At 41.1% G+C, this 12,664-nt stretch overlaps 2 protein-coding genes across 7 annotated transcripts in view; one reads left to right on the forward strand and one right to left on the reverse strand.

The window, feature by feature from the left end:
* Positions 1–628: 628 nt before the first annotated feature.
* On the reverse strand, positions 629–10,963 carry MSANTD3 (Myb/SANT DNA binding domain containing 3). 4 transcript variants are annotated; one of them, XM_064150081.1, is made up of 4 exons: positions 10,828–10,963; positions 10,041–10,213; positions 4,824–5,266; positions 629–3,577 (listed from the first exon to the last, which is right to left on the reverse strand). In XM_064150081.1, the coding sequence occupies exons 3-4, from the start codon at positions 5,233–5,235 to the stop codon at positions 3,168–3,170; spliced, it is 822 nt and encodes a 273-aa protein (XP_064006151.1). In that variant the 5' UTR covers positions 5,236–5,266; positions 10,041–10,213; positions 10,828–10,963; the 3' UTR covers positions 629–3,167. The 4 variants fall into 4 exon arrangements, with proteins under 4 accessions (XP_064006151.1, XP_064006149.1, XP_064006152.1 ...); XM_064150079.1 differs by having other exon boundaries at positions 10,409–10,963; XM_064150082.1 differs by lacking the exon at positions 10,041–10,213 and having other exon boundaries at positions 10,409–10,963.
* Positions 10,964–10,971: 8 nt separating this feature from the next.
* Positions 10,972–12,664, forward strand: part of LOC135178816 (uncharacterized) — a 29,684-nt gene continuing 27,991 nt past the window's right edge. Inside the window, exons 1-2 of one of the 3 annotated variants that reach the window (XM_064150075.1) lie at positions 10,972–11,058; positions 12,047–12,124. In XM_064150075.1, coding sequence (XP_064006145.1) covers positions 12,074–12,124 — 51 coding nt within the window. In that variant the 5' untranslated portion in view covers positions 10,972–11,058; positions 12,047–12,073. Of the gene's footprint in view, positions 11,059–11,119; positions 11,337–12,046; positions 12,125–12,664 lie in introns of those variants that run through there. The other 2 variants (XM_064150076.1, XM_064150077.1) reach the window with 2 other exon arrangements.

Genomic DNA, 12,664 nt, shown 5'->3' on the forward strand with positions numbered 1-12,664 from the left:
AAAAGTCAAACAGAAGATAAACTCTAATACTAGAAAAAGTAATTGCAAAAAGAAGAGAAATGGTTAAAGTGACATTTCTCAAGTGGATTAAACTCTAGCACACCAATCACTTTATAAAGCCTTTAGATGAAGAAGACAAAGCCTGGCAAGGAGATGTATTACTTAATCTTGTTTGTATTTTACATTTTTCTGTCCATCTCCCAACCTTACAGTAAACAATCAATCACAGATGGGAAAGCAAAAGCCTGTGCCACCAGTAGCCATCTATTAGCTGTATCACAAAGGCATCTTAGAATCATAGAATCAACCAGGTTGGAAGAGACCTCCAAGATCATCCAGTCCAACCTAGCACCCAGCCCTATCCAGTCAACTAGACCATGGCACTAAGTGCCTCATCCAGTCTTTTCTTGAACACCTCCAGGGACGGTGCCTCCACCACCTCCCTGGGCAGCTCATTCCAATGCCAATCACTCTCCCTGTGAAGAACTTCCTCCTAACATCCAGCCTATACCTACCCCGGCACAACTTGAGACTGTGTATCATTTGTGTTAGGTGTGATGTTCCCTGTCTTCCTCTACATATGTAATGATTATTCTTGCTTTCATACATTCATTTTGGATCTTCCTGATTTTTCTCCTGTGATTTTTTTTATTCAAATAGAAGCTGTATTAAGAGCCTGATGTTCAACCTAAGAACTTTAACTTTTGGTCTCAAAATAAGAACATACACCAAAAGGCAAGGCATTGCCCACTTAGCACAGTCTGAAAACACGCACATTTAAAATATTTTTTTTCCAATATAAAAATAAAACAAACTTTCACAAGCAACGGTATAACTTTTAGGAGTCAAAACTAACATCTCACATTTCATGAGCTTCTCCCTAGACTATTTCATACCTTCTCACAGGGCTATCTTGATCTGGATTGTCTCTCTCTTGGTCTCTTCACAGTGCTGAAATTGTCGCCATTCATCACCTTTAGACACCTTAATGGTTTCAATTTCACAGTCTCAAATTACTTTCACTGAGAAGCAGTGTGGAAGGAATCTTATCATTGGTTAAGACAAATGTCTTTCCTATTTTTTTTTCAGGATGGTGCCTGAACAATTGTCATAACCACTCAAATAACTGACTCATCTTCCAGACCACAGACTGCAACCTTAGAACAAAAAGGTCTTCATTCCTGCTTACTTCTTTATTTTGCTTCTACTGTTATTATACCTTCCAACAGTGATTCCATTCAGCAGAAAAAAAAAAATCCATAATAATATCCTTCTTTCAAAGTCCTGTGTTTCCTTCATACAGCCAATTTCTATGAAACTGAATTTGCTGTCAAAATTATCTGTCTTCAGATTTCATACATGGCCTATTTTTTTGACCTTGTAGCAGCTCTGCGAATTTTTTGTTCTGTCATATGAAATATGTTGTAATAAATCACTCCCATTGCACTTCCAAGTGTTAGCACATTGAAAGGAGCAACACATGTACCACAGCGTTAACCACAGTGAGCTCTGTGGTTGATAATGGCAGTACTTGCAAAGATGAACCACTAGCAGCAAAAGTAGTTGAAGAAAAACAAACACATATAAAAAAAAAAAAAAATCCAAAACCAATCAACCAACCAACCAAAAAACAAACCAAACAAAACCAAAAGAAACTCACTCCACCAGGAAAAACACCCAGGAAAGAGATTTAAGGGAGAATATACATTTTGTCACGTACTCTATTGCAAACACGTTGTTCATTGTATGGACTTGCCCTCACAAATTGTGGCCTGAAAATACTTTATTTAACAATGGGATACTAATTTTTTTTCAATGAAAATTCGTGGTTTTGTTAATTGTTCTCACTGCTTCAAACAACAGTTGTACATCTTCCCACAAAACAGCTTTTCACACATCAGAAGTTCTCATAAATCTTGCAGAGTTCTGTATTTCATGTTTTCTTTACCCTTAGACTAAGCAATTGCTTGGGGAAAGATTATCTTTATTTGTGCTTTCCTAAAATCTACTGTTTGAGACCCCCAAACTCAGTAGGGAGCTTCACGTGAATGCTTCCATACAAATCATGTCAATCACCCCTCACTGACAGCAAAGGCAAGAATCACATCACCATAATACAGGACAGATCTAAAAGAACAATGCTTCAAGACAGGAACAATTCCTTGGAACTGTTTCCCACCCTATATGAAGGAAAAGAGGGCAAGTCTTAATCTTTTCTTCTAGCTAGGGAGAGGCTGAAATGCACAAGCTAGCTGCTACACCATCAAGTATTGCATAAGGAAAAAGGAGACTTTGTTGATGGACTGGCTAGCTCACTATATTTTAAGAGCTTTGTGAATTATTGAAAAGCTCTTCCCTCAGAATGACTCCAGGTGAACAGCACATGGCACTGGCAGCAGCAGGTGATCCTCTTTATTTTGGTATTGTGCTTAAATAAAAGATGGGCCTGGAAAAGAAAGGACAAGCACAATGGCTTTAAGAGGAAGAAGTCACCTTCCTTCCACCTTCTTAAGGGTCAAGGCTCAAAGAACTGGAGGGCCAGTCCACAACCAATCTGTCAGTCAGCCAGACTGCTGCAAACTATTACTGTTCTTCATATGCAAAGGGCTCAGGTACTACAGTGGTCCTTTTGCTACTTCCTTCATTTTCACATTGTCTACGAAGAACTAATTATGAACTATATTAAGTAGAGGCAAGTTTTATTCAAGCCTCAGTATAACAATCCAGCCAGTATCTGTCAATTTGCTTTTGTCTCAACAGGGGAGAGGAACTCCAACCCTTGCCTTCATTTGGGAAATGGTAATACGAAGAGATAGAAATCAAAATAAACACTGTAAATTGATGTTTAAAGCTCTTTTCTTAAGAACACCTGGACGGACTACCTTAAATTTCAAAAGTATGTTAGGGTATCCTGAGAGGGGAAGATATGTTCATATTTTAGAACCCTGTACATGTTTGAGGGTTAAACACATCAGAACTACATACAAATACTGTTTTCCCCTTGGTGGACTCTACCACTGTTTCCCTAAACATTAAAAACCAAGGTGTGTTCACTATCAGCCAGGCACCTCTAATGTCACTGTACATTCACATTAAAAAACCCTCTTTCCAGTGCATGTTACTCATAAATGTGCTCACTCAGACTTGACTCTCTGCCCTTTTATGTTCTAAGGTGAATTAGGAAAGGGTCTGTTAAAGGATGATACAGGCCATTCTTTTGTGATGGTCTGCAGTTTTCTCTCCCAATACATTTTCTTTTTATTTAGCACTTCCATTTTTATCCTGTGTTCTTCTTCAGCCATCTCACACTCTCTTTCTATTTGCTGTATTTTTGCCACATGAACTTCATTCATTTGGATTAACTGCAGTTGCAAAATTGACATTTGCTGATGATGTTCTTCCTCATGCATCTTTTTCAGAGCACTTTCCTGAGATGCTTTACTCCTGTAGTTCTTATCTGCTGCTATTCTCACATCGGAACATGAAGGTTCAGGTTGGGATGTACCTTCACATACTGGGAAATGTACCAGCTCTTTCTCTTCATCACAAAGTTCTCTATTTGACACAACAAATGGCTCTGCAAAACAGAAGTGGAAAAAGTGTTATAGTACTATCTTCTTCTCCCTCAAATAGCATGAATTTGTGATAATATAGTTACTGGTGCATGCATGTAAACATTATGATTCAGTACCATACATAATACAGTTCCATTACAGAATACTGAAGTCTTGAACTGAACCTCCGTGGGCTCTTGATAGAGCTCCATGGCTATAACAGGAGCTCAGAATACTACAGCTAACACAGACACTTAGAAATGGGCATCTAAGTTTAGGTGACCAAGTCTGCAGCTATTTAAGACTTGCAATATTCTTTTGAAAGACGTGTCAAGTGAAGAGCTGTATCAACATGAATACCAAGAGACTGAGAGCATACTTGGATGATTACTTATTTCTTCCTTACTGCTACTGTACTCGTAAACACAGTGGTGTACAGTTTCAGGAAATAATTGCAGTATTCTAACTTTCAGTAGGTTCTACCAATTCTTCTGAAATAAGAGAAACTTCTTAGGGAATAAAAGTTACCAATGTATGTAGGGGTCTCAAAATACATCCCTTTACAAATCATGATGACTATTTAATACAATTATTAAAGATATTGCAAGAATGTTATCCAACAATATAGCTACTATTGTCTTTCGAGCTAGGACAGTCTTCCATGTGTGAACCTGACATAGTAGTTTGCTAGAAAGCACTGTAGCCACTCTTCCTTCTGGTTTTGGATTATTCTGTTTAGGCTTCCCAAGAAAGGAAGAATGGGGTGCTGAACGTTTTCAGAAGGCCACTTTCCAGGACTGCAGTGTGAAATTACAACTCTACATACTCTTTTTAGTCCTTGAAAACAAAGGAGGAAACACCTGCAGGGAACTCTTGCAGCAGACAATTGTGTATCCATTTGCTGCTAGTGGATTTTCCTTTTTAATGATCAAACCTTTTCCCTGGAAGATGATACTTTATAAAGGATCAAAATATCATTGGGACTGTTCTCTGAAAATCCAGTATGATAGCAACAACTGTGATTCTTGCCATAAAGTAGCAGGTATGTAAAAAACTGATTTAAACAAAAAGAAAAAAAAAGTTTAACCCCCCCATTGAACTCCTGGGGGTTTAGGGAAATACAGGGTCTTGTAATATCTTAGCTCTGAAATTACTTTTCTATAACCAACAGCCATAGCTAAGTGGAAAGATTTAGACTGCTAAAAGAGAATCACTGGCAAAATCACATACAAAACAGTACTACTTGCATCATTACAGAAACAGTTATACCTTGACTAGAAGCATCAGGCTGATATTCAGAATCTTCTGGTGGGCTCTGCAAAAAGTACATTTGCTCAGGCATTATGCTGGCAATCTTCTCTTTCCCTATGATGTGAGTATTTATAAGTGGACTAATACTTCTTTTTACCTTCTCCCGCCTTTCATGTGCCATTATCTTTTTTGTCCGTGCCTTGATATTTTCCCAGCATTTCTTTAACTGTTTGAAGTCTCTCAGTGATACGCTGGGCTGTGAATTATACTCGTGAGCTAGTGCTTGCCAAGTACGTTGTTTCAGAGCAATCGTTCTCGCGTCGCTCTTTTTACACTCGAGCACGTATTTGTACTTTTCAACTAATGCAAGCAGCACACTCTTCTCCACTTCTGAGAAGTATTTAGCAGGCTTTATTATTTCGTTTTGCATTTTCTATGGATTCTCCAAGAAGCCCAAAATCCTATGAAAACAATATTGAAAGTGAAAAAAAACAAAACATGAATTAGAACTGATTACAGGATCAGGAAACTGTGTTTCAGCAAATAACTCGTAACTATAGCTTCTGATCCTAACACAACTTTCTAAGAACAATTTCTGAGTAGTTCTAGGGTACATAATGAAACATTTAGGTAAGATATGGTATAATTACTCGTCATTTTTTATTGCTGCTTTAGTGGCTACACAGTTACAGGAGAAGCTTTTTGTCTTTGTTACAATTTTTCTTGATACAAAATACTCCATATTCAGTTTTGGTTGTGACTTGTTTTTAATACCTTGTTTTCCGCTTCACGACACCTTTTTACACATGGAGAGCTTTCAAAGCCCTGAACTATGGAACAATATCTGAAATTCAGCCCTTGACAGCAGCAGGTTTGGATTTCCTTTGGTACACAGAAGACGCCCTTCTGCCCTTGCTGACTGTGTGTAACTAACTTCTCCCCTCTATCCACAGTATTTGGAAGTTAATATGAAAGAAATGAAGAAATGATAGTAAGAAGTTCTGTCAGTTTGTTTCTCCCCGAGTTCAGCCCTCCTTGACAGACATCCAGTAGGCAGCAGGACCCTGACCAGCATTGCAACACTGAGAAGAGGTAAAAGTTGCAAGATGAATTAATTATGAAAACTAACTGGAGGTACTTGTCCTTTGCTCTTTACTGCTGACTCTGTATGTGTGCACTCTGCCTTACACTTGCATTGCTGGTCACTCTCAGGAGCGAGGGACCAGGGTGAAGAGTTTTGGCCTCACTAGGTAAGGCCACTGCACTTGTACTACAGCATGTTAACAACTGCCTCTCTTCTCAAGACTAGGGCTTATGTAGTCAAAAGGAAAAGAGTAGATGACACAAGGGAAATCTTAGCCATTAAAAAAATTAGTAAACTAGTGATCTTTAAATTCTTAACAAATGACAAATGTATTTTTCCTTTTGTCTGTCCACACTTTTCCTCATTCCTTCCCACTAGACTGTGTAGCCCAAATTACTTTTAAATTTTGGGCAGAAACTACTGAATAATTAAGTAGAAAAAGGGGTAGCAATGCTGTCTTAGCTCATACTTCTTCTAACCACTAAAACTCAGAGATGAAACATACATAATAATTGGGTCATATTCCTAACAGCCTAGGGTCCTCCTCAAATGAACTCAGTAGTATTTTGCCCATTGTTTCTACCACTTCCCTCATAACATTACTTGAAGATGCATCAGACTTCCTCTTTTCAATATTCCTTTCCTTAACAAATTTGCACTAGCACTTTTTTTCTTATAATTCCTTTCTCCAAGTGTCTTAATACTTACAATTATTCTTACCTCTTTTAGAGAGGGTAGATATTATATTTACCAAAAAAGTTAACAGACAAACTAATATCAGAAAGTGAAAACAACTCTGACAGATGAACGGGAGCTTTCTGAAATAGCTCACAAAATATGGCAAAATAAAGATTAGGCAAAGAATAAACAGCAGAACAAAGCCTAGAATAGCAAAACTGAAACAAAGTGCATAGAAATAAGTACTAGTCTGAGTGATTTGTGTGTTGTCAACAGCAGTAGGTTAGTTGTGCCCTTACTGAAAAAGGCAACACACTCAGTTTGTACTGCTCAATTGGGTAATCATTGGATGAGTACTGACTGGAGAGCTGGCACCTAAGTGGTTCCTGGCTAGTCACAGTTATGATGTCTCTTACCAAGTAGCTGGTGTTATGAGGACATATCAATGGTGGAGTTTTTGCAGCAGATAGGATTTAGGAGACAAAGGGAAAGATGCATAGTAAACCAGTTCTACTGCTCACAGAACAGCTCATTTACTCGGCAAAAAGAAACACACGGAAGAAGAGATGGGTGGCTGAGCCTAAGGAATAGTTCCTATATCCAGCATTTCCTCCACCATACTAAACCAAGTTATTTATTACTCTCTGTGAAAATCTAGCCACTCCACATGTTGGCAACAGGAATTCTTAAAACACTTATAAAGCCATAGAACAAACTAAATGAATGTACACAAACTTGAAGCTATCACATCCTAATCATTATAACAGCTAGCTATAATAGACAGAAGAGAACATCTACTTCACAAGTTGCTTAAAAAAAAAGGCAAAACATCATGAAAGGGACTTCCTAAAAAAAGAGATACTGAATAGTGGCAACTTTGGTACAATGAAACAGCTCTCAAAATATGTAAGATAAAGAAACCTATAATGAAAGATAGAATCTACCAATTAGGTTCACTTGACCATACTTATTGAACCATTCCAAACAATCCAGCTGCTCTGGGCAGCTGGTGAAATGAAATTCCTGGGACTAGATACTGATGCTTTAATGTGTCTTTGCCTCCATTTCACTGAGGAAGATGAAAAGTAGTCCCATGAGCAAGTCATAAGGTCCAATAGCTTATGCCTCTGAAAAAAAAAAAGATCACTCTTGTATGATCAGAAATGTCTGATTCTGCCTTTCATTGATGCATGTAAATCTTATTTGTAGCTTTGAAAATCTCAGACTGAGAGTCATGACATGTTTGTTTGTAGTAAAACTCCTTGATCAGACAAACAATGGGTTTTCAAGAACTAAGTTAAAAAAGTTAAACAATGATACTTGGACTTCTATACTCCAAGCACTAAAAACTTAGCTAGAGACTGGCAGAGATCAACTGATGGCAGGAAATATTTAAAATGTTTCCAAATATGACTTCATATATACTAATGACCTGTGTATTGGGAAAAAAAGCTCATCTTTCATGGGTGGAACCACAGCAAAGCCTTAAGTATCACTTTCACACCACTCTACCGTTTATTACTATTATTTTTACTGTGGTAGCAACTGAAGTCCCCAGTTGTAAGCTCAAATACTGTACACTTATGAGGGAAAAATGAGGTCCTTTTCTGAGAATATAATGTATTAGTCTTCCCTTCCCCCATACACATTCCTAACCTTTTTTTTCCCCTACACTTACACACTGTACTTTTGTCCTTTGTATGAAAAAGCCAGGATTATGACCTAGGATGCATAAAATAACTCAAGAACTGGTGAAAGCAGTTTAATGCACTTACTAAATGCAGAAGAAAAGATTTCTTGGGGATTCTTTTCTAGCTCTTATTTGCTTAACATGCTTGCTTCAATATATTAAAGCCCCTTTTCAATTGGATGAACAGAAAACACTCTGAAATGTCAGAGAACTTAGAATCCTGAGAAGTTTCATCAAAACACCACCATATATTTATATTAATCTCTTTTCCCACTTCCGGCAGCCCAGTGGCTCCTCTGTGTAACATGCGAAAGTGCTCTCAAAAGCCCAAACAATTTCCCTTTCAAGGCTAAAAGATCGTTCCAGGACATATGCCCAAGATATAATTCAGCATGTAGGAATCAATGCTGAAATAGAAGTAGTTTTCTGTGTATTGCTCTTACAATAAACAAGATTGATTTGGGAATGTGTAGGCACATGAAGACAGTTGCACAGAAAATTCTAACAAAGAACAGAAAGCTTCTCCCACTCTTACAGGTGTCCAGGCTCTTACGTTCAGTAAGGAAGTGATTTCTCTTAAATATCTTCTTCTGGCATGGCTCAGTTCACTGCTTGCCTTAAACCAAAGCATTGTCCTAATTACTTGTGCTCTCATACAAAGTGGAATTGCTTTATAATAACAAACCATTTTTACTTTGAAATGTTGTGGCACTCTTCTTTTAAAGACATGGATATCTTGAAAAAAATGACACAAGCAAAACAGTACACACATGTTCATAAATATGTATATGTGCATTATTTTGCACATACACATCTGAACATACATTCAAATTCCAACCAGCTGCAAAAAAAAACATTAGAATAATAAATAGTCAGTTCAGGTTGGCATGTGTGATCGTTTTCAGTCCTTCAAATATTTTTATTTAGACATAAGAAAATGCAGAGGGAAAATTATGGTGGAAGGCTTTAGCCCTATACTAGGGTTACACTAACTAAACTCGAAGAAAACAAGTTTGCTAGCAAACTGTGGTCACTTAAGATGTGAAAATGGAATGCATTTACCAATGCCAACAGAATTATTACCAGAAAGAAAATTTATTTATCCAGCTTAAATTGCAGATGAAGCTTTAAGCATAGTCAGGAACTAACAGCACTGAAAATCAATAACTCTGTCCTTTTCATCCACTGTTTGAGGGTGAAAGGAAGGCATGGAAATGCAATGACCCAGACTAGTCACAACAACAGGTTTTTATTTCATGTGAATGACAGAACCAGAAATAAACAGTGTCCTTGTTCCTCAAATGTTAGGTTTTCCTCACAGAGCTTCCATCCATGTTCCAGGCCTGTCTCTGTCTACCTTGAGACTTGAAATCACTAGGTAATTAGGTAACTACTACAAATATGAACGAGATCTGTATGAAAACTGTGCTACACATAATCAAATATTTAAAAACCCTCTTTTGGTACCTTTGCCCCATCCCTCGTTTAATATAAATTAACAGTTACCATGGATCACCCGGCAAATTAACAAAATAACCTATTAGTGAAAATTCACAGTACTTTGCCTAAATTTCTCCTCAACAAAGGATATATATATATATATTTACATAGGCATATTTTTAAATAATAAATACATGCACGTAAATATATTTTAAGCGGGTCATGCCGCTACTTATGGAGGACATCCAAAGCAGTTTGTGCTAAGAAAGGTAATGGACGCAGGTTGTTATTTCGAATGATTGTCTGATTATTAATCAAAAATAGGCATAAACAGGAATCCTACCAGACTCTCCTGCACCCGAACTTCGCACACATTAACTCGAGCTTGGTTTTATTTCCTCGCTAGCTCCTCTTCTGCTTGAACGAGAAAGGAGAGCAGGTCCCGGCTCGACAAAGAAGACCGCTCCACCCAGGGCGGGCATGCAGGCTGCGGCTGAGGCGCGGATTCAGGGACATCTGCCGCGGCAGAGGAACGGCAAACGGTCACGCTGTCACCCAGCGCCCGCGGGGACCGCACTCTGCGGTGCTGGCGGGCACGACTCCACCCTGCGGCCCCCCGGGTTCTCCCTTCTCGTAACAAAGCGCCGTCGAAAGCTGCCAGCGGCTCCCCTCCTCCCCCCCGCACTGGGCAGCCGGGCCTGCCTCCCTCACCTCCTCGCCGGCAGGTCGCCGCCACTCCTTCAGTTCCCCGCAAAGCCCGCGCTGGATTTCCGCTTCTCCAGAGCACAGGCGGCCGCGGCACCAGCTTTTCCCAAGGGAGGGCCAGCTGGGGGGCCCGGCAAGCCGCGGGGCGGAACCGCTCCAGGGGCCCTGAGCTTTCGGGTGCGCTGCAGGGAGGTGTGTTCTGGGGAGCGACGTGCAAACACCCACCGGCCGCCAGGAAGAGAGCAGGCAGCAGACAGCCCCGTCTATACTCAACGCCGGCCCGCGGGCGGAGCTCCGGAGCCGCACGTCACCAGCACGGCACTCTGCTTCTCCCCTCCGCGCCCCCGATACGGAGCGGGGAGCAGATCTCCTTCCCCGGCCGCCCGTCCCAGTGCGGCTGCAGAGGACGCCAGCTCAGGCTTTACCTCCGACAGTGCCCGGCGGCGCCACGCGCCTGTGCGTCAGCGCCCCCAGCGGTGGCGGGGGGAGCCGGGCCAGGGTCGCCGCGCCGGTTCTCCGCTGAGCTCCGTCTCCTCCCGCCGGTGCAGAGCTCTGGCTTCGCACTACCGGCCGAATTCTCGAGCCGCTTCCGCGCTTAGCGTGACGCAGTTCCTGCCCGCCCGGTGCTGCCCGGGCCGTTCCGCCGGCGGCGTCTGGTAGTGTAAGGGCGGGCGGGCGCTGTATGACCCTCCAGTCCCCTCCCTTTCGCGGTGGCCTGAGGGGCGGCGGGGAGTTAAGAGCCGCGGCGGTGGAAAGGAGCTGATGTGGCAGTTGAGGGTGGCGGTGCTTTCGGGTCCTCTGGGTGCTTCCCGGGCCGGGGTAACTCGGGTGCAGCGGCCGCACGCCGGCAGAGCTGAAAGCCTTAGCAAAGCCATCCTCCTACAGCCTGCTGGGTCAGCTCCGCGGGCGACTCGGGGCCCGTCTCGCGTTCTCGGTACCTCTGTTCGCGTGGGATTTGCTAGTTCGGCCTCGTCCTCACTACTGTGGTGCGGGGCGGACGCGCATGTTCCTTCACTAACCCGCGGCGCGTTACTGTTGTAGAGACGTAATGCGGCCTCTCTGCGCTCGGCTGTGACTGCTTCCTGTCCTCTCTCCCAGTCCTTGTACGCTTCAGTCCCAGGGAAAAGAGGGAAAAGCTGGAAATAATTCCTTACTTTTTTGTCGGAGTGTGCGTAATCATCTGTTGCTTTTGTGTTACCTGAAGAAAGCTCTTAGGGAAGAGTTGTTTTGTGAGTTTTTTTTTCTTTTCCACGCTGTGGCTTTGCTCTTAATAATATGATAATTACCCCGGAGATTGAAAGGTGAAATGTGACTGAAGTTTACACACAGATTAAAATTGGAATATACATGGCTCTTAAATAGGTGGAATGAGAATATAACTGATTTTGTCGATCTAAAGCAATAGCTTCACAGAGAGAGTGATTTGCCATTGGAATGGGCTGCCCAGGGAGGTGGTGGAGTCACTGTCCCTGGAGGCGTTCAGAAAAAGCCTGGATGAAGCACTTAATGCCATGGTCTTGTTGATTGGACAGGGCTGGGTGGTAGGTTGGACTGGATGATCTTGGAGGTCTCTTCCAGCCTGTCTGATTCTGTGCTTATATGATTCTTGCAATCTTATTGTGTGTTTGTTTGTTTGTTTTTTAGCATTTTCTTGCCATCTAAAGTTCAAATATGAACCCTGAACTTAGGAAAAATAAGCAAACAAACAATTTCTACTGCAAAGTGAGTATTCCCTACATAAAATTTTAACTAATACGGAATAATTTTGGTAGAAAAAAAAGTTGGGACTAAAGCAAGTGTGGCTTTTTTTCTTTCTTTTGAGCAAAATTTGTGAATAACACTGAAGCTGAACTTACTTGGCTGTTGCACTGTGTGTCAGGAACCAACTTATTAAAATGAGTAATTTAAATGTGTTTCTAAACAAATAGTCTTTTAAAGTGGAAGATTAAACTGCAGCTCCTGTTCAGGAATAAAAAAAAACCCAAAGAACAAAATCCCAACCCCCAAAAAAACCTAATCAAGCCAACAACCCCCAAAAAGCTGATTTATCTGTTTTATTGCTGTTGGTTTAAGCATCTTGGATCTTTTAGTGCAGTAAATATTGGACTCTTTTTGTTATTTCATATGAATTTCAATCCAGTGGGCTTCTGTTCTGAACAGGCCAGGGCATAAACTGGCTGTAACTGAAAAATTTCATGTGCCTGTGAGTGAGCCAGGCCCCAAACTGGTCAGAGTAAGCATGTTATTTTGGGTGCAGCACTG

This window comes from Pogoniulus pusillus, chromosome 10 (genome assembly GCF_015220805.1).
Source record: "Pogoniulus pusillus isolate bPogPus1 chromosome 10, bPogPus1.pri, whole genome shotgun sequence".
NCBI classification, from domain to species: Eukaryota; Metazoa; Chordata; class Aves; order Piciformes; family Lybiidae; genus Pogoniulus; species Pogoniulus pusillus.